Source organism: Ursus maritimus, unplaced genomic scaffold (assembly GCF_017311325.1).
Source record: "Ursus maritimus isolate PB19 unplaced genomic scaffold, ASM1731132v1 scaffold_7, whole genome shotgun sequence".
NCBI lineage: Eukaryota > Metazoa > Chordata > Mammalia > Carnivora > Ursidae > Ursus > Ursus maritimus.
Window position 1 is genome coordinate 46645972 of NW_024426885.1, and position 20484 is coordinate 46666455.

General features: G+C 49.8%; 1 protein-coding gene across 1 annotated transcript; it reads right to left on the bottom strand.

Moving 5' to 3' along the window:
• Window positions 1–1729: 1729 nt before the first annotated feature.
• On the bottom strand, window positions 1730–13694 carry SFTPD (surfactant protein D). The gene is made up of 7 exons (XM_008696101.1): window positions 13496–13694; window positions 6347–6463; window positions 5977–6093; window positions 5547–5663; window positions 5032–5148; window positions 4339–4422; window positions 1730–2106 (listed from the first exon to the last, which is right to left on the bottom strand). The coding sequence occupies exons 1-7, from the start codon at window positions 13692–13694 to the stop codon at window positions 1730–1732; spliced, it is 1128 nt and encodes a 375-aa protein (XP_008694323.1).
• Between the last annotated feature and the right edge of the window lie 6790 nt (window positions 13695–20484).

A 20484-nucleotide genomic window follows, 5' to 3' on the forward strand; every position in this document is an offset into this window, starting at 1 on the left:
AGTGTCGGGCAGAGGGCGTGGGGGACCCATTGAGGAAGGGCCAGAAAGGGCAGAGCTCGTGGTCTTTGGGAGCAAAGGAGAGAGGGACAGCCTTTCTGTCTAGGGGAAGGGCATTGCCCCCTCCAATGAGCCTATGCTTCCCCCAGGTGTCATTCCAATTTCTTAAGCAGGGTGTCATTTACATTTTTGGGGTTTTTTTTGTTGTTGTTGTTGTTTTTGTTGTTTTTAATCTCAGAGAGAGAGAGAGAGAGAGAGAGCACAAGCAGGGGGAGCAGCAGGCAGAGGGAGAAGCAGGCTCCCTACTAAGCCAGCAGCCCGATGCGGAACTCGATCCCCAGGACCCTGGGATCATGACCTGAGCCAAAAGCAGACGCTTAACTGACTGAGCCCCCCAGGCATCTCTCATTTACATTCTTTGTCATACTTGTCCTGATGAGCACAGGGTGACGTATGGAACTGTAGAATCACTGTCTTCTACACCTGAAACTAATGTAACACTGTATGTTAACTAACTGGAATTAAAATAGAAACTTAATTAAAAAAAAGAAAATACCGAAAAAATATTTTTGCAGTACTATGTCAATAAAATCAACTAAATTTATACGGAGGCTTTTGATCTAAAAATTTACAGGCCAAAAGCATAAGCTCTGAGGTCAGATGACCTTTGTCACGACTGAGCTGCAGCGCTGATATGGCCTGGGGCCACGTGTGACTCCCTGCTCGCTCTGCGTCCTGGTTTCCGAAGCTGTAACACGAGGAGCCTTTGACGAGATTACCTCTGGGGTGGGGAGGGGAAAGATCCTTCCTGGAACTGCCGGGCCAGAGAAGGGTTGGGGATAAGTGTGAGCACGGCTGGACACCCTCTGTGCCTGAGATTTCAGCTGGAGCTCGGGTTGTGTGGATGGAACTCCCTCCCGTGAACCAAGAGGCAGTCATATGACACAAAGAGAGAGAGAGAGATCCTGGGCGGTGCAAGGATGAGGCCCAGTCTACTGGACATAGGGCCACGCAGTCGGGGGAGACAGATGCTCGCTGCCAGGTCATCCCCCTGTCCTCTGCCACTTCCTGGGCTCTGGCCTTGAAGCAAGAGGCAACCACGGAGGCCTGCCAGTCCCGCGGCTCCAGCTTGCGTTGGCTAGAGAAGCCTGGGGTTTAGGGAGAGGTCCCCCAACAGGAATATGCATATGGGAGCTGTCAGGAGAAGGAATTCGAAGCCTTGGATGGAATGAGTTCCACCTGGAGTGAGAGGCCAGAAGAGAACGGCGGAAGAGCAGAGGCCAGCACCGCGCCATTAAGTGGTCACAAAGGGAGGAGGGAGGAGCAACGAGGCTGATGGACGCTGAGACAAAAGTCGGCAGGAGCGCTCTGGAAGGCCAGAGGAGGAAGAGGGAAGGGCAGGGCATGGTCAGCCGGTCAAACATGGCTGACAGTTGGAGGAGGAGGACATCTGAGGAGGAGCCACTGGATTTTGCCACGGGGAGGTCTTGGGGACCCAATTTTATTCCTTGCAACTGGGAAAGCAGCTGGCCCCCTCTTCCTCTGACAGGTCTTGCGTGTGTGAAGCCATCTGACTGGGAGAGGCGATCCGCAGGGACCTGCCTTCTGACCTCCCCCCATGGCTCTGTGGAGAAGCCCTGGCCAGCAGGGGCGATGCCATTGGCAGCACACAGGTCTGGCCCCCACTCGCTGGCCAGGCTCCCCGGCCGAGTGCGGCCCCCTCCCCGGCAGCTCAGAACTCGCAGACCACCAGGCGCTGCTCCCTGCAGTTCTTGTCGTTCCACTTGCCATTGGTAAAGATCTCCACACAGTCCTCGGAGCCGCCGTTGTCGTTGGGCTCCCCCGGGGCCCAGTTGGAATAGACCAGGGGCTCCCCGGTGGGGTAGGTGAACTTGCCCTCTGTCTTGATGTCGGTCATGCTCAGGAAAGCAGCCTTGTTCTGAGCGGTGGCCAGCTGCTGCAGGGCCTCGTTCTCGGCTGCAGAGCGTGGGGAGGCCATCTGTCCCCCGGCCTGCATACACACCTGCTGTGCGTCCTCAAATGTCTTTTCAAAACCGCCTGTCTTGAAGATCTTCTCCCCGACAGCTCGGCCGTTGGGGAAGAGCTCCACTAAACGAAGAAGAGAGTCAGGCTGGGGTTATGGCAGCACCTGGCCGGAGCTCAGGGGCTCTGAGACCGTTGTGCTCCAACTGGAGCCCCCTCCCCCGCCCCCACCCAGGCCTCCCCTGTGGGGTATCAGGGCACCAGATAGGACCAAAGGGAGGCACTTGGTTCCAGAGCAGCGCTGACTTCCCAGTGCACGCTGGGAGAGGTCCGGTGGTCTGCAGTTACAGATGAGGACCCTGGAGCTCAGGGAGGTTAAGGAAGAGGCCCAAAGTCACAGGCCCGTCAAATGCAGGGTTAGGATTAAACCGTGTTCGCTGGGACACTAGAGCTGGAACTTGCTCTTTCTACTTCATCCCACGTTGTGTGCTGGGGTCAGTGGGGGGTGGAATGACTCTGGCCGAGGAGATGGCAGTGTGGTGGCTGGGGCAGTTTCGGAGAGTGTGAAAATCGGATTTTTTGCCTAAAAGCCAGGCTGCGGGGTTGCTGTGTGGTGGGTGGGGGAAGGGGGGCATCTGAGAGTCCCGACGTGCTAGTCTCTGTACTCACTACAGCCCCATGTGGGCCCCTTGGTACGCATGTGGGTGATGCCCCAGCCAGTCAGCCTCCCCGGGGTGCTGGCGCGGGGGGCATGAAGGCTCCTGAGCAGTGGCAGGGGGAAGGGATCGGTTCCAGGAGAGCCCTGTTTGGGGAATCAGAAGCCAGGTGCTCCACCCCATCCTGGCATTGGCGGTCTAGGAGGGCAAAGGAAAGTTACTTCCCTTTTCAGGGTTCCTAATTCCTCATTTTTAAAGTGGGGTACACTTCATAAAGCATCACCCATGTGACATATCAAGTATCTCTTTTTAGTTCATCCCGTCCCCACCCCCCCTTTGGCTTTGGGCTCAGGCATGGAAATCGTCAGGGCGCCCAAGAGGGCTGTGCCCCGGTCTCCCTGGGCTGGTCAGAGCTCAGGCTGCACCCTGCCCCGCGGCCCTCCTCTGCAGCTTCAACACGGGCTCGGGCACAGGTGCTCCCCAGGCTCAGGACGGCCCTTGGAGCAGCCCTGGATGGGGCCCGTGCGAGGGTTCACCTTACGTGCCTGCACCTGGGTGCGCACACGTGTGCAGACACGGACATGCCCGCGTATTCATCCGAAGGTACACGGCAGCACTCGCCATCCAGACACGGGTGCACGCCCCTGCTTGTGCTCACGTATGTCGTGGTGCAGGGTGAGTGAAGCTATTTGAGTACACACACGTGGCCGGGGCCTATGGACACGCTCCCCTTCGTGTGCAGCAGTGGGCATGGGAGTGAGGGAACGCGTGTGCAAATACGTTTGTGGAGGGAGGAGGACACACCCAATACCTGAAACTCTCATCCTTGCTACTTAGGGGCCAACCCTGGGTCTTACCCAGCCGGGCCCCTTTAGGCTCTATTCCTTCAGAAAACTCTTCTCTTTTTTTGGATCAGGGAGAGCGGATGAATGGTGCCGACACAGAGCTGAAGTCAGGGAGGGCAGATGAGGACGCCGGGCAGTCAAAGACTGAGGTGGAGATTCTGAAGGGCACAGGGTACTCAGACCTGTGCTCCTGGGGGGCCCTGACTCAGCAGCATTCCAGGGTTAGGGAAGACTCTGCTTGAAACACCCGGGGAGGTGCGGGGAGAGCACTGGCTGGAGCCGAGGCAGCCAGCCCCCTGCCAGAACCATGGGCATGTCCAGGGTGAGGTGCTTCAGGGTCACAGGGCAAGGCCACGCCCCCACCAGCCTTGACCCCCAAGGGCAGCATCCCAGCCCCAGCTCTCAGGACAGCATCTGGATTCTCTGCTGCCTTGGGCCATGAAGCAACGTCTCTGGGCACCCAGATGTAAGAAATGCATCCTGGGTTGGCTGTCTTGCTGTCTATCCCAAGGACCAGCACAAGGTAGACAGGAATGGGGGTCTGTGTAGTAGTCGCTGTGGTGTTGGGGGTTATCCTAGAGCCTGATAACGTCCACCGTACTTCCATCACCCCACTGAACCGGTGATATGGCCACATCCTCCTGTTTGTCTCTTGTATCTACTTGCAGATCCTGGAGTATGCTCTGTCCCAGCCCTGTTCTCAGCCCCAGACCCTGCCCCAGAGCCAGGTCCGGCCCTAAATATGGTCCCGACCCATTCCAATCCCAGACCCAAGCCCAACCAATGCCAAACCAAGGCCCAGACCCCGTCGAGGGCCCACCCTCAGTGCCTGGCTGCGTTCAGGTCCAGGCACTTACCTTTCTTATGCTGAGAGAAGGCATTCTGGAGGCGCTGCACCTGTCCGTGTAAAGCATCCACCTGCTGCCTCAGAGCAGCGACGTCTGCCGAAGAGAGAGGCCACGGGAAGGTCAGCCCAGCATCGCCTGGGATCAGCTCAGAGTCTAGGCCTCAAGGGAAGCGTGCCCAGTTGCAGGCACATACTGGGAGTGGACTAAGGAGTTGGGACTGGGTCCTAAGAAGCCTACATCTGCTGACCCTGTTGCCTCCAGATTTCCCGTGGTTCTGCTATGAACAAACTGTCCCTTGAGCAGGTCTCTGCACCTCACGAACACTAACCGCATCATATTTTAACTCCAAATTCCGGGGATCCCATAGCACCTCCTTTTGAGGGAATAGGAATATGTGTTCATCAGTACTTCCCATCCATTGGGTTATTTGAGACTCAGAGCTATCCTTTAAATTGGGAAGGGGATATGCTTTCCCCAGGGATGAGGGGGAAAAGCGCTCAGGGTTGCCCTCCAGTGAGTAAGCCTAAAACCAGAGCCTAATTCACCTACCTTCCTGCCTGCTAGCTTTCCTGCTTCCCACGACTCCCCGTGACTAATGGAGCCGAAGTCCGAGATGATAGACTGTCCCGATAAAAAGAATGCCACCTTCCTCCCCTGCCCCCACCCCGCGGGAACTCCCCAGTCTGACAGATGCCACCTTACCCAGAAGCCCGCTCTCTCCCTTTGCTCCTTTGTCCCCAGGAGCACCTCTGTCACCCTTCAGTCCTGGGGGCCCTTTGGCACCTGGAGGTCCCGGCGGACCCATGGCTCCAGCAGGTCCTGGGATCACAGAAGAAGAGCTGGGTGAGCTCTGTACACGTTTTCCAGCATTTTCAGCCTCCCAGTACATGGACTGTCCAACTGGCCTACGGTCCCCCTTCCCCTATACAGACTGCTCCCAGAACCCAGCCATGTACCCTCTCCACACACTGACTGTCCCATCACCCAGTGACCAACCTCTCCGGCACCCAGACTAGTCCTGGTGCTCACGTGTCACTCTCCCTGGGTGCAGACAGCTCCCAGAGCCCAGCAGTCACCCTCCTTGGACATAGCTATGCCCCCCGCCCCAATCATGCCAGCTCTGACGTGATGAGTGGTATTGGCAGAGGGGTGGCCATCAACAGCACCACGGGGAACAAGGGAACCGGAGCCCGGCCCTAGCTCCTTCTATCACTCACCTGCGGCCCCGGCATTCCCAGGGGCTCCGCGCTCACCAGGGGCACCTCTCTCTCCTTTAACACCTGTGGGCCCTCGTGTCCCTGCAGAACCAGGCGTGCCGGCCACACCTGCTTCTCCTGAGGAAGGAACCAATTGGGATGAATGCTGCCGAGAGTGTGTTCATTAGTGGAGTTTTCACTCACTGCTCCAGGGGGAGAGAGAGAACTGGGGAGAAGGTGCTCCTTATGGGAGTTCGTCCATGGAAGGGAACAGGACAACACCATCAGTGTGGGAAGGGGGGAGGGAGGAAGGGGTCACAATGTGGCCTACCCAGCGCTGACTATCTGGGCTTTTCCTGGCACTCTGAGCTTGCTGCCTGAGGTCACATCCCCGACTGCCACCGTACTCCTCCCTTCTCCCTCCCAGACCGGCCACATACCAACCACCTACCTTTGGACCCAGCCTCTCCTTTTGGGCCGGGTGGGCCTTGAGGTCCTACGTTTCCCTGCTTCCCTGATGGGCCCTCTCTGCCAGCTGGCCCAGGCACGCCTCGAGGTCCTGGAGGTCCTGGGGAAAAGGACCCGCTGGGTCAGTGACACTCACCCTTGTTGGAGGTGGGAGCACAGGAAAAGACGAGAGCAATGATAGAAGTTAGAGAGGTAGCTGCAGTGGTTCCACGTCTTCCCTAAAATAACCCAGTGCCACCTTCACAACAACCTTCTTCCTTCTTCCTGGGAGGGGATCTGTGCGTGTCTACTGGTGTATCCCAGGGGCGGCAGCAGCGCCTGCAGACAGCTGCATTCCATGCCCAGCTGCTCACCAGATGGTCCAGAGTCTCCCTTTGGTCCAGGTTCTCCAGCAGAGCCATTGTCCCCTTTGGGCCCAACTGGGCCAGCTGGTCCGGGCATCCCGGCTCTCCCTACAGCTCCTGGCAAACCTGTAGTAGCAGAAGAGATGGGTATAAACCCGGCCTTAGGCCCAGGAGGAGCCAGCTGCCTGTACCGCCAGGCCCCTTGCATGCCTTCAAGGTTCTACACGGTGCAGACATTCCATCTCCACACTCCTTGGTCCAGTGGTGATCCAGGAAATGGGTGTCCACATCCCCATTTTACAGGTGAGAACACAGGCTTGCCAGAGTTGGTTGTGGACTCAGGCCAAGACCCAGCCCACTTGGCTTGTCCACAGTATTTATAGCAGGCCACCTGTCAGCATTTACCCTTGACCATGGGTTCTTTGTTCTCCCTGTCCCAGAACCAAAGTTTATATTAAAATGACACCTGGCACTAATCACCAGGGAAATGCAAATCAAAACCGCAGTGAGTTATCACCTCACACCTGTTAGAACGGTTGTTATCAGAAAAGACAAGAGATAACAAGTGCTGACTGGGATGTGGAGAAAAGGGAACCCCTGTGCACTGTTGGTGGGAAAGTATATCGGGGCAGCCACCGTGGGAAACAGAATGAAGGTTCCTCAAAAAATTAAAAGTGGAATTACTTTTAATCCAGCAATTCCCCTTCCGGGTATTTATCTAAAGGAAACGAGCACACTAATTCAAAAGATATCTGCACCCCCATGTTCATTGCAGCATTGTTCACAGCAGCCAAGACATGGAGACAGCTTGGAGCCTGGGTGTCCACCGGTGGATGAATGGATGGAGAAGATGCAGGTGTATATATGATGGAATATTCCTCAGCCATGAAAAAGAACGAAATCTTGCCATTTGCAACAACATGGATGGACTTTGGGGGCATTATGCTGGATGAAATAAGTCAGAGAAAGACAAATACCATATGATCTCTTTTATATGTGGAATCCAAACAGAAAAGCCAGCCAACGAACAAAAACAACAAACTCATAGATACAGAGAACAGATTGGTGGCTGCCAGAGGTGGGGTTGAGAAGAGGGCAGAACGGCTTGCGGTGGTCAAAAGATACAAATGGCCAGTTATAAAATGAGTTCTGGGGATGTCATGCACAGCACGGGGACTAGAGTTAATAATACTGTATCGTATATATGAAAGTTGCTCATAGAGTAGATCTTTTTTCTTCTCTTTTGGGCAGGGGAGAGTAAAGTGATAGACGTTTATTAAGCAAGGATACAGATAAAAGCTCTCAGGAGTGAGATGGTCCCGCCACTGAGGGCCTTTAGGATTGGTCTTTTATAGAAAGCTAACCAGGAACTTAAATCCTTTTAACCTCTCTGTATCCCGGCTGAGCAAGGACAGTGATGACACCTTCAATGGCTTACTTCCTTTTTGGGTCTGGTTGTTCTTTCTCAGTCACAGGTGATTATCATAAAAAAAGACACCCACCCCATTCGATTAGGGCAGGGTGGTCCGTTTGTTCCCTTATCTCTGGTTTCCCCACACCCCCACATGTTTGGGATTTCTGTGAGCCTGATCACATAACCCCCTATCTCTCTCTCCCTACCTAGCCCCACCTGTCGTTACTCATTCCTCCCCGTGAATAGTAACCCTAAATGCCGTTAGGGAATGGGACAATGACTGCCCTGGCTGCTTCCTGCTGAAATGGGGCGGCGGGCTGTGTGGCAGTTAGAATCTATCCAGGGGTGGGTCCAGGGACCCGCAGTATGGCTCCAGGGGGTCACGACGGACAGCAAACGGTAGGTGCATCAGCACATGCAAAAGGATGAACATAAAACAAGTGTTAGGCCCCAAACTAGGATCACATCCCTTAGATAAGACCCGCAACGACCAATTTTGTCCAATAGATTAGTGGATATCTCGATCTTATTTAATTGATCACAAATGTCCCCTATTAATTGGGACACCTTGCAGCAGTTAACTGTAATGTTAAAACAACATGTGAGGAAATTCCTCATACCCCGAACGGTGTAGCAATAGTAGGCAGTCAGCAGTGGCGCGGCTGGAGACATCCCTCTCTGACTCCGCTTACTTCTTGGCTGAGTGCATCTAGCGCCCGGGAAGTATCATTGAGAGCCCTGCTGAGCAAGCATACTGTTTTGCTAATTTCTCGGAAGTCCCGGAAGTCCCATAGTGCGTTTTGAGGCTCTTCTTCCCAGGAGGGCTGTTGTATGTTGTATGTTTGGCTAAAGCCTTTGTTTGCAAGCGCACATTCGTAGAGGTGGCTTCTAGGATAAATGACTATGAGATAAAAACCATCAAGCAGTTCTCCTTGTTCGAGGTCCAGCCTTAACAATGTTTTAATTACAGGGAACCACTGGCAAGTGGGAGAAGTCTTGTCTCAGGAGATAAGGGCATCCCCAAGTACATTATCCAATCAAATCATAAAGAAAGTGGGGCCATCCATTATATCTGTAAGTCCATCATTAAATCCATGCAGTGGGGTATCCTCTGGCTTTAAGGGAGCGATTTTTGTCATCCCAGCCACATAGAATTGGCCAAGGTGCTAGTCGAGTTATACAATCGTTGGGGAATCAAATCCTTTTTTTTTTTTCTTTTTTTCTGCTTAAATAATCATATGCCCATGGGGTCCTGTTATTATCCCCACAGAAGATTGTCTATACACGAGCTATTGTGGCAATTTCTCTGAAGTTTACCTCACATCAGAGAGTAGATCTTAAAAATTCTTATCACAACCAGAAAAAAATGGTACTGTGTGTGGGGATGGACGTTGACAAGACTTGCGGTGATCATCTCACAATACAGGCAAATATCGAATCACTACGTTATACATCGGAAACGAAGACAGTGTGATATGTCAATTACACCTCAATAAAACCATAAAACGATGCGATGAGATATGCTCTTGAAACTATAGAAAAGAGACCATATTGTTACCTCATGTATCACTACGCCCAATGCGATCCTGTTTCCTGGGTACGTACATGCGTGTGCAGGGCGTGCGTGCAAGCAGGACACGCTGGAAAACACACAGGACACGCATATACGGAAGCGTGACCATCGTTCCTTCCTAGTGACACAAGGTAATGGTAACTTTCTTCTTGTTTCTTAAGTGGCCACAAATTATTTTTGTAATGGAAAAACGATCAAGCATTTTTAGAAAGTCGTGTTCCTTCCAGAAAGGCTGCCTAGGTCTGACATTACTCAAGATTTACCCCCCAAAGACTACCGGGTGCAGACGACTATCAGTGTTCAAGAGCTTTACACTCAGTTCTGTTCGTTTGGTTATTCTTTTTTCTTTTTTTTTCCTGAGGTGAAAAAAATATTTAATTCACATGCTATAACACTAAACTTTTCCAAGCATACAGTTCGGTGGCAGTTAGCACACTCACAGTGGTGTGTGACTACCTCCTCTACTGAGTACAGAATCATTTCATCACCCCTCAAAAAAGCCGTAGCCACTAAGCCATCACCCCACCCCCTCCTCCCAGCCGCTGGACTGCTCTGCTTTCCGTCTCTATTTCTGGCTTTGGACATTTCATATACATGGAATCCTACAACCTATGACCTTTGACGTCTGGCTTTTTTAACTTGGGGTCACGTCCTTGAGGGCCATCCACTTGGCTGTGCGTCTCAGCGCTCTATTTCCTTGTATGGCTGAGACATGCTCCACCGTGTGGACAGAACTCATCTTGTTCGTCCATCCACGCATCACCCAGCATTTGAGCTCTTGTGAATAAAGCTGCCATACACATTCAGGAGCAAAAAGAAACGACACCTGACAGGTGTGCTGATGGCTCGTTCACTTACTTACTCGCAGAGACCATCTACGGAACACAGCAGGCTTGGCGCTGGGTGAGTCGCAAACATAGGCACCAGGTCCCGGTCTGCACAGGACTTGTAATAGGATTTTCAACTGTGAGGCACAGGTTGCGAGTGAGGAAGGCAATCAGGAGACGTCCCTCGCCCCATCGCATCATCACCCAACCCCGGCACACACACACGTGCCCAGAGCTCTCTTCTAGAGCGACAGATGGGACTGCAGGGCAAGGAGGATTTAAAGAGACTTGCAGAGGAAAGCTGACATTTCAGACTTGGAAGCCGTGCTCCCAGCGGAGGAGGGACCAGGCCCGCCTGGACAAGAGCGAGCCGGTGTGGGGGGAATGGGAGGGGTGGCTGAGAGGCTCTGTGCTGGGCAGAGTGTCCTGTTTCCAGGGATCATCCTCACTAGGAATGCAGTGGAAGCATAGAAGGCTACAGGTTGGGCCCCACATCCCATATCCAACAGGGCTCTGTGCTGGGGCGGAGAGGTCCTGCCCCGAGGCTGAGCCTCTCTTGGGCTCCACCCTGGCTGGGATGGTGGCAGGAAGAAGGAAGAGTAGAGGCTTCCCATCCATGGAGCACAAGCCCTGGAGGCCCGGAGAGGGGACGCCCTCTTCAACAGCAAGCACCCAGGCCTCCAAAAGCACTAATTTGGGGGCGCCTGGGGGGCTCAGTCCATTAAGCGTCTGCCTTCAGCTCAGGTCATGGTCCCAGGGTGGGGCTCCCTGCTCAGCAGACAGCCTGCTTCTCCCTCATCCCCTCTCCCCTGCTTGTACTCTCTCGTGCTTTCTCTCTCTTTCTCAAATAAATAAATAAATAAAATCTTAAAAAAAAGAAAAAAGTACTGATTTTGCACCCTAGTGTCCCGCAAAGGCCAGCCCTGTACCTTAATGCCGCCTGAAGCAAAGCTTTATGCACCAGCAATGTGGCCAGTCTTCACTGCAGCAAATCCCTCCTCTCCTGGCATTTGACCTTCCTTCATCCCGCAAGTACTCGCTGAAACTTGTACTGTGCACCCGACAGCATCGTCGATGCTGGGACCCGGCAGGGAAGGAAGCAGACACAACATCCCTTCCTCGTGGAGCTTAAACCCAACTGCATTGGAACAGATCCTAAAAATTAAAATGCACAACCTAGGGTTTATTAGATCAGAGAAAGTGCCACAGAGGAAAAATCAAGCACAGAGAGTGTGGGAAGGGGGCGCGGTGTTTTCTAAGCGGGGTGGCCAGGCACAGACTCACGGAGAAAGTGGTCTGTGAGGAGAGCCGGGAAGGGGGTGAGGAATGACCCACAGGGACAGCTATGGGGATTGCAGGCGGGGGGCCGAGTGTGGCTGGGGATCAGCAAGGAGCCAGTGTGGCTGGAGTAGAAGGAGGTGAGGTCAGAGAAGTAGGCAGCGGTGCAGTGTCCTTGTGGGCTACTGGGGAGTGTGTGGTTTTATTCGGAGGGAGATGCGTGCCGCTGGAGGGTCTCTCTTGCTGAATCCTTCTGGGCAGGAATCTTGGAGGTGCTGAGGAATAAGGGGCTGTCCCTGGAAATACTGCCCCCAAAACAGGGTGGGGTCTTATTGGCCCTCCGCGATATGCCCGAGGCATTGCCATAGGGACCCGACTCCACCCTCCACCTGTGCTCAACGCTCTCTTCTCTCTGGCCTATCTGGAAGCCTGTGTGTCAGCATCTGCAGGGGACATCGTCCTAAGGGCAGACTCTGGCCCAGCCAGACTTCCTTGGGTCAGGATTCTGAGGAGCTCTAAGCTCTCTTGGAAATTCTCAGACCCATAATGGTTGAGCGACTGGCATGCCTGCCATCCCGGAGCCAGAGTGCAGCCTGGTCCCCCGGCCCACCTGTGCACGCTTCTCTCTCCTAACCCAAGGCCAGGCTTGGAATGTGCATGGGGGGAGGGGGAAGGGGCGGCGTCTGCACAAGAGAGGGAGGGCGCAGCCACACTCAGAGCCGCAGGGTCACAGGGCGACTGTAGGAAAGGGCCCCCCCGGGATTTAATTCAGGGCCCCTCTGAATGCTGAAGAGAGGGGGGATTCTTCAAGATGCTGACACCTTGAATACCACCCTTCTTCTGAGTTCCCTTCCACGTGGCCTTCCCCAAGCCCCACGCCATTCACATTGGGAGCCATTTTCTGTCTGCAAAGGATGGACAGATAGACAGATACTCGCTTGTCCCTTACCCTACAAAACCTGGGGATGTTACCCATTCTTTCCAGCTTAAATGTTAGTTTCCTTCCTCCCCAACCAAAATGCAAACTCCTGAGAGATAAAGACCACAGTAGAGCCCACCATAGCCCTAGCCCAGTGCCTTGTCCTCGTTGCTGGTTCACTGAATTCTGATGCCTCGCCACTAAGACCCAGACCCTCCCCTACAAGGCAGTACTTCTCGGATAATTCCCTTAATAATCAGGACCTTTGGGAACCTCACGAGAATCCACCTGATTGGGCCAGCAGAAAGACGCACCTTGATCCTGACACCTTAACAAAAAGGAAAGCCTTGGCTCAGTTATTCTTCACTGCATGGTCGACATTATTCCCATTTATAGATGAGCAAACCGAGACGGGGACACTGCTTGTCCCGGGGCGGGGTGGGGGGGTCCCTGCTGTGGAGATGGAACTGGCTCTCTAGCCCAGATCTGTCTGATTCACAAGCCCGTGTCTTTTCCCCTCCACACTGGGTGCCATTGGCCTTTCTGCGCCACGATGTTCTCACCTGCCAAATGAGAGTCATATGCTGTTCCTTGTAAAACTTTTGGTAGGGTTAAACAAATTACTCGGTGAATGCCCAAGCACAAGGCAGGAGAAAGAAATGTGAGCTCCCCTTCGTTCTCTCCGTAATGTGTTAGGGCAAATCCTTTTGATCAGACCTGAGTCTGGGGCCACAGAGCCTCTTTCTTTCCCATCCTTCATGCAGTATTAAACATACGTAACACCCCACACAGACACCACTGAATCTGAATGACCAGTTAAGTCCCTGGAGCCGGGTTCTGAAGAGCCACACATTCCCTGTACCCACTGTTTCCTCATTCTTGGGGTGGGAACAATCAGAAGACTCCAGGGGAGGAGTCAGGGCTGCTGGCAAAAGAGGGAGGAACCTGGGGGCTCAGAACAGCCAGTCAGTTTTCAACGGTAAAGCAGTGTTTCAGAAGGACCAAATGTCTCCAGGAAACCCACCCCCCGGGGAGGAAGAAGTCCACCTCTGAGCCTTCCACAACAGAATACCCAACATTTCTGCGTGGGTTACAATTCCAATGCCCACCCCTTTCCACCAGGACAAGCCCATGGTCCCGGCTCTACCTGGATCCCCCTTCTCGCCGCGGGGGCCCTCTCTCCCGTCCCGTCCATCACGACCAGGCAGGCCATTCTCCACGGGGCTACACATGACCAGGGTGCAGGTGCTGGCTGCTGCTCTCTGGGAGTAGGTCTTCACCTCTGCTCCCAGTGACCTCAGGGGCTGCGCAAGCAGGATCAGCACGGAGAGAGGCAGGAGAAGCATGGCCTAGGCAGAGGAACAGAAAGAGAAAGGACATGCTCTTGGTCCTAGGACAAGGGTTAGGGCTTGCCCCAGCTCCTGAAGGTCAGGAGAAGCACCTTTCCACCTCCCCTCCCTCCTGTGGGTCTGAGAGCAGCAGGACTTCCAAAGCCTTTTAGGGCCCAGGTGGGCATGAGGTCTGGCCTGGACTAGACACTGCCTCCATAAGAAATTCCCACAGAGAACCCAGGTGAAAGTTCTCAAAGTTACTAACTTAGCAGCTGGAGAGCCCCTGGGACATGTAACATGCTGCTCTGACGACCTAAGAGAACTTGAAAGAAAGGCCTCATGGCAGAAGGGGACATGTGAGATGGGTTCAGTCAAGGGAAAGCTGGTTTGGGGACAAGAAAGAGCAGATGTCCAATAGGGCATCCAGTTACTACCTGACTGGGACTTAGGGACAAAGTGAGACTAGAGTGGGTATAGGGCCTGAGTCACCTCCAACACTGGGCTTCTTTCCACTCTCAGAGAGAAACTGTAAAGTTATGAGCATGGAAAGAGCTTGTGGGAGTTGCAGAGGCTAGGACCAAGACCTGGGGGATCACTTGTCATGGCAGAAGCTCAGTCACGAGCACCAGAGAACCCACGCCAGAGCAAGGGCATCGTCCCCTGGTCTGCAGCTACCACAACTCTGGGGCCCTGCACCCCAAATCTGGGGAAGAACGAAAAGCAATAGGCATTCTGCCCAACAGCTCAAGAGGCCATAGAAGGGCCCAGGGCCCACTGTAGCAGGAAGGGGCCTTGAAGTGAGCTAACTCACGGGTTTTCAGACCTATGATTCAGATGAGGCATTTTAGCTGGGGCCACAGAGGGAGTGGGCCGAGCTGCAGCCCCCTCAACCCACAGTGTTCGTGCCAAGCTTTCAGATTCAGATTTTTTTGAGAAAAACGACTCCCCTGAAAACTGGTTGGAAAATTAGTGACCTAGTCCAGTAAGTCTATTTTTTAAAGTAAACATTTGAGTCTACGAGAGAAGCATGAATGTCCATGTCCCACAGGCAGCTGATAGGCGAATGAGCTTAGAACCCAGGCCCGTGAAGGTCTGGTCTGTTTCTCCTCTACCGCCCTTCTTTCTGAAGAAATCAAGAATGGAGAGGAACTAGGAGAGAAGTTGAAATTGCATTTTCTACTGGGGCTTCCAGACAATGGTGTCTGGGGTCTGGGTGGGTGTCATCCAACTGACCCGCCCTCCCCCAGCCCAGAGATCGTAGGGAGCAGTGAGGGGCAGAAGAGCCCTCCTCATTGCCCCACTGTGCACCCCACCCGTCACACCCCTAGACAAGAACAGCTACCCAGACCCTGCCTCCGTAGCACCAGGAGGATAAAGCAGCCACAGGGGCGGGAGATATTCACCAGGCACTGGGAAAACCAAATGAGGGCCCACGACAGAAACACTCACGGTTGCTTCTTCTCAGACTCTAGGATCTCCAGGCCAACTAGCCTTTCCCTGGCAGGCACTGGCTATTTATGCCTATTTTGTAACCTGAGCCACCCAGCCCTGTTCTTCTAAGAGCTCTTTCCACGAAGTGGGGCAATTTCTTCCTTGTTGACTCATTCTACCCCCACCTGTGTTCTGGAAACCTGCCACCGATATTCATAACACTGCATGCATATCAGCTTAGAGTTTATGAGCAGCTTCAGCCTGTGATCTCACCTGTACCCTCCTGAAGCGCCGTGTGTTCAATGGCATCATCAGTGTCTGTATTTTACAGATGTCCAAAACTCTGAGCTCCAGAGAAGACCGGCAAGTTACACAATGATCTACACCTATTGCAAATGCAACCTGCATCTGCCGATTCCAAGATCCACGACCTGCTGTGCCCACTTCCTTCCTCCTTCACCTTAACATTACTGCCCAGATATTGGGAAAGAGCTGGACGCTCCTCGGCATATCCGGGCAGGCGTGGGGCAGGTGGAGGAGCTGTGAAGGCTGCAGGCTGTGGGGGCAGTGGCTGGGGGGGATCTGCCACCTGGCGGGGTCACTCTTTGACTTCCTGCTTTAGATCGCAGAGAGACCTCCACTTGCCTTTTATGGGATGGCCTTCCCTTAACTTCCTGGCCCTCATCTCCCACCTTCTTAGCTGAAGTTTGTCCTGTGCAGTACTCAGGTGACCAGTGTGGACCTTTGAGCTGTTGATAACACCTTTGCAGCCATCCCCAAGGAGAGTCTAACTTCCAATTACCGTAAGACAGTTGCCCACCCTCTTGCCTTCGCTATCAAAGGTAATCTCTGCTTGCTTCTAGATTCTTGCGGCTTTATCTCTTGCATCGATTCTCTGCCTAGTTCCACGTAACAACAGCCTCATGCCTCCAGGCTTCTCTTTTGGCCACTCCATTGGTGGTGCCGATTTGTTCCTGGCTTTTGATGCTCCTTGGGGCACCCCCTTGTGTACTGTAGAATTTATAATGCCTCAATTCCTAGGGAAAGGTCTTCTGTTTCCCATATGGCAATTTTTTGGAAGCAGGATCCATAGTAGAGCCATCTGGGCCCCTAATGACAGAACTCTTTCATCATTAACGCACAATCCTCCCCATTCTAGGATGTTCGTGTTTCTCCTAGAGACCTAGATCAGTGTGGAATTCCATTTCTCTCCCCAAATTTGAGAAGTTTCCATCATTATTTCTTTAGATAGACTTTCTTTCCCTATCTCTCTTCTTCTTCTGGGATTCCCCCAATGCATATATTATTTCTTTTGGTGATGTCCCATAAATCCTAGAGGCTTACTTCAGTTTTTCTTTTTTTCCTTCTCTGACTGGATAATTTCAAAAGATCCACCTTCGAGTTCACTGATTTATTCTTCTGCTTGGTCAAGTCTTTTGTTGAGTATCTCTCTTGAATGGTGTAGATCAGCCATTGTATTCCTCAGCTCTAGGATTTCCCACTGGTTGCTGTTTGGATCTGATTCCAAACCAAGGACAACAGAAGCAAAAGTAAACAATTGGGACTACATCACACTAAAAATCTTCTGCATAGTTAAAGAAACCATTAACAAAACTAAAAGACAACCTACTGAATGGGAAAGGATATTTGCATATGATGCATCTGATAAGGGGTTAATGTCCAAAATATATAGAGAACTCATACAACTCAATAACAAAAAACCAACGATCCAATTAAAAAATGGGCAGAGGATCCGAATCGACATATTTCCAAAGATGAAATACAGATGGCCAACAAACACGTGAAAAGATGCTCAACATCACTAATCATTAGGGAAATACAAATCAAAACCACAATGAGATACCACCTCACACCAGTCAGAAGGGCTAAAATTAACAAGTCAGGAGATGACAGATGTTGGAGAGAATGTGGAGAAAGGGAAACCCTCCTACACTGTTGGTGGGAATGCAAGCTGGTGCAGCCACTCTGGAAAACAGTATGGAGGTTCCCCAAAAGGTTGAAAATAGAGCTACCCTACGACCCAGCAATTGCACTACTGGGTATTTACCCCAAAGATACCAATGGAATGATCCAAAGGGGCACCTGCACCCCAATGTTTGTAGCAGCAATGTCCACAATAGGCAAACTATGGGAAGAGCCCAGATGTCCATCGAAAGATGAATGGATAAAGAAGATGTGATATTGACATATATATGTGTGTGTGTGTGTGTGTGTGTGTGTGTGTGTGTGTGTGTGTATATACATAAAATCAGTTGATAAAATCAATTGGTACACAGAAAATAAAATAATAGGGGAAAATTCTACCAGGGGCAAAGAAAAAACTACCCCAGATCTTGAAACACTATATGGAACATAGTGGAACATTCTTTTTGGCATTTATGAAATTACTACAGAGAGAGATTATAAAATAGTCAGAAAGAATTACATGTGTAAGTATCACACAATTTCTCTTGCTTCCTCAAGAAAGTAGGCTATAGAGAAAAGCAAAAATTCATGATCAATGCATGGTTGAAGATAGTGTTAAGTATCTTATGCTTAAAAGATGGGAGTGTCTTCACAGGGCGCCTGGGTGGTGCAGTCCTTAAGTGTTTGCCTTCCGCTCAGGGCGTGATCCTGGCATTATGGGATCTAGCCCCACATCAGGCTCCTCCGCTATAAGCCTGCTTCTTCCTCTCCCACTCCCCCTGCTTGTGTTCCCTCCCTCACTGGCTGTCTCTATCTCTGTTAAATAAATAAATAAAATCTTAAAAAAAAAAAAAAGATGGGAGTGTCTTCATAAAAGTTAAAATTGCAGAAATTTGGGAAAAAGAATTAAATGCAATGTTTAAAAATATACATAATCCTAAACATACAGAGGTAAACACATTTAATAAACATTTGATACACTTTACTACAGTTTTTTACATTATAATTTTTTAAAGGACTGCTAATGTACACAGAATTTGGTGTTATGTTTGCAATTGATAACAGAAGCATTTACCAAGTAAACAAAAGTGTTTTATAAACATAATTTTAATTATCATATTTAATAATATTATTATTTATTATATTCTGATATTTAACAATATCTGAAAGTATTTTCATATTGTTACTTTCACATTTTTCTTCCTAGAAATACCTCTCTGATTTTTAGGCACCAAGCTTTATGTATAATAGGCAATAATTGCCAAATTATTTCCAGAAAAGTTATACCAAAATAAAACTTCATCTCTAACAAATTGTCATATCTAACTAACGCTAACCAAACCAGCATAAAATGTAATAATTTTAATAATCTTCACCAATTTTGGAGAAAGAAATGAACATCACTTTGCTGTTGTTGTTTTAATTGGATTAACTTTGTATTATGTTGAACATTTAAAGTAAACGTGATGATTTGCCTTGTGTCTTCTGTTAAGTATCAATTCAAAGTGGTGTTCTTAATGATTTGCATATGCTTTTAATGGCTGATATTAAATTTTAGGTATTCAGTAAATGTTTCTGAAGTTGTATATTGCCATTGAATTGTGGTCTTATGTTTTTTCTAATTTAGTGAGAAATCTAATTAACTGTACACAAAATTATTTTGTCCTTTGGCACTTTCTCTGTTTATTTTAAGATAAGAAAATTGTGGGGCGCCTGGGTGGCTCAGTGGGTTAAGCATCTGCCTTCGGCTCAGGTCATGATCCCGGGGTCCTGGGATGGAGCCCCGAGTCAGGGTCCCTGCTCAGTGGGGAGCCTGCTTCTCCCGCTCCCTCGGCTCCTCCCCACCCCACTGTGCTCTCCTCTCTAATAAATAAATGTTTTAAAAATCCTAAAAAAAAACAAAGCAGGTATATGATGATGAACCAAATCAATACAAAGAAGACAGACAGACAGACAGACAGACACTGAGGATGTCCCCTACACCTATCTAGCACTCAGCTATTCAGTAAAATAAGATACAAATTATATGTAATTTTAAATTTTACACTCGAAACATTAAAAAAGGAGACAAATGAAATAAACATATGTTTTATTTGACTCAATATATCCAAAATATCATTTCAGCATATAATAAATATAAAAATAAACAGTACTTTACATTCTTTTTTAATACGAAGTCTTCAAAATTCAGTGTGTATTTTCAGCACATCTTAGTTTGGATTAGCCAGATGTCAAGTACTCACTGGCTGGTAGCCAATGGCCACTCTACTGGACAGCACAGATTATAGAGAATATTCTTTCCTTTCTTTCCTAATTACTTATGCAAAATTTACTGTATGCAACTTGCTTATATATCCTCCAATCTGCTCTTCAATGAGCTATTCTTTCTACTGAATAGTTGACTGTTTAGTTAACCATTATTATACAGGCTTATCTATTGTTGCTTAAATATAGTCAAATATCTGACAAGGTATTAGATTTTTATTTCTTTTTAATTTTTTTAAAACAGTAATTCTCACATTTTCATTTTACTTTCAAAGCTTTAAGAACAATATTGTCAATTTCATCTCAAAAGGTATAATAATTTCAGTGGTAGTAATTCACTAAATCCTCAATGCAATCTATAGACTATAGCTTAATTTATTTAGAATTTAGAATGTTATTAATATAAATTTCTATAGCACTACAGGTATGCTTTTATGGGATAGAAACATTTTTTTTTGTTGGGGTGATGGAATATTTAATGGGAAAAATAAGAAAAGCTTAAAAACAGAAAATAAAGAAACTAGATTAAATATAACATAAAAAGATAGAAAATGGCCCATATTAGACTTTTCTAGTCTTCTTGAGGACTTTTTGCCTATCTTTCCCCTACCATTTATGACACTATTAAAATTATCTTTTTTTTTTCTGCTTCTCCCAGCAATTGAGCTCCATATACCAAAGCTCTGCTTCTGAACTAATAAAACTATGATTATCTCAAAGGAGATATTTTTTAAACTACCTGTTAACATAATAAGAAAACATATAGGTGACCGTTTAAAATAATATTTAAGAGTGAATATTGAGGGGCACCTGGCTGGCTCAGTCAGTTGAGTGTTTGCCTTCGGGTCAGGTCATAATCTTCAGGTGCTGGGATTGAGACCTACATTGTGTGCTCTACTCAGCAGGGAGTCTGCCTCTCCCTCTGCCCCTCCTCCCTGCTCGGTCTCTCTTTCTCAAATAAATAAATAAATACAAACCTTTAAAAAAGAAGAATGAATATTGACAGGGGCACCTGGGTGGCTCAGTGGGTTAAGTGGCAGACTCTTGATTTTGGCTGGGATCATGATTTCAGGGTCCTAGGATCGAGCCCTGCCTCAGCCTCCACGCTCAGGGGGGAGTCTGCTTCTCCCCCTCCCTCTGCCTCTCGCCCTGCTATTGCACTCTCTCTGTATCTCTCTCTCTC

Coding starts and splice junctions, on each gene's coding strand:
- SFTPD (XM_008696101.1), bottom strand. CDS start 13,694: ATGCTTCTCCTGCCTCTCTCCGTGCTGATCCTGCTTGCGCAGCCCCTG. Junction 5,149..5,546: donor TGGGAATGCCGGGGCCGCAG/GTGAGTGATAGA, acceptor CTGTGATCCCAG/GACCTGCTGGAGCCATGGGT. Junction 4,423..5,031: donor GGGAGAGAGCGGGCTTCTGG/GTAAGGTGGCAT, acceptor TCTCTTCGGCAG/ACGTCGCTGCTCTGAGGCAG.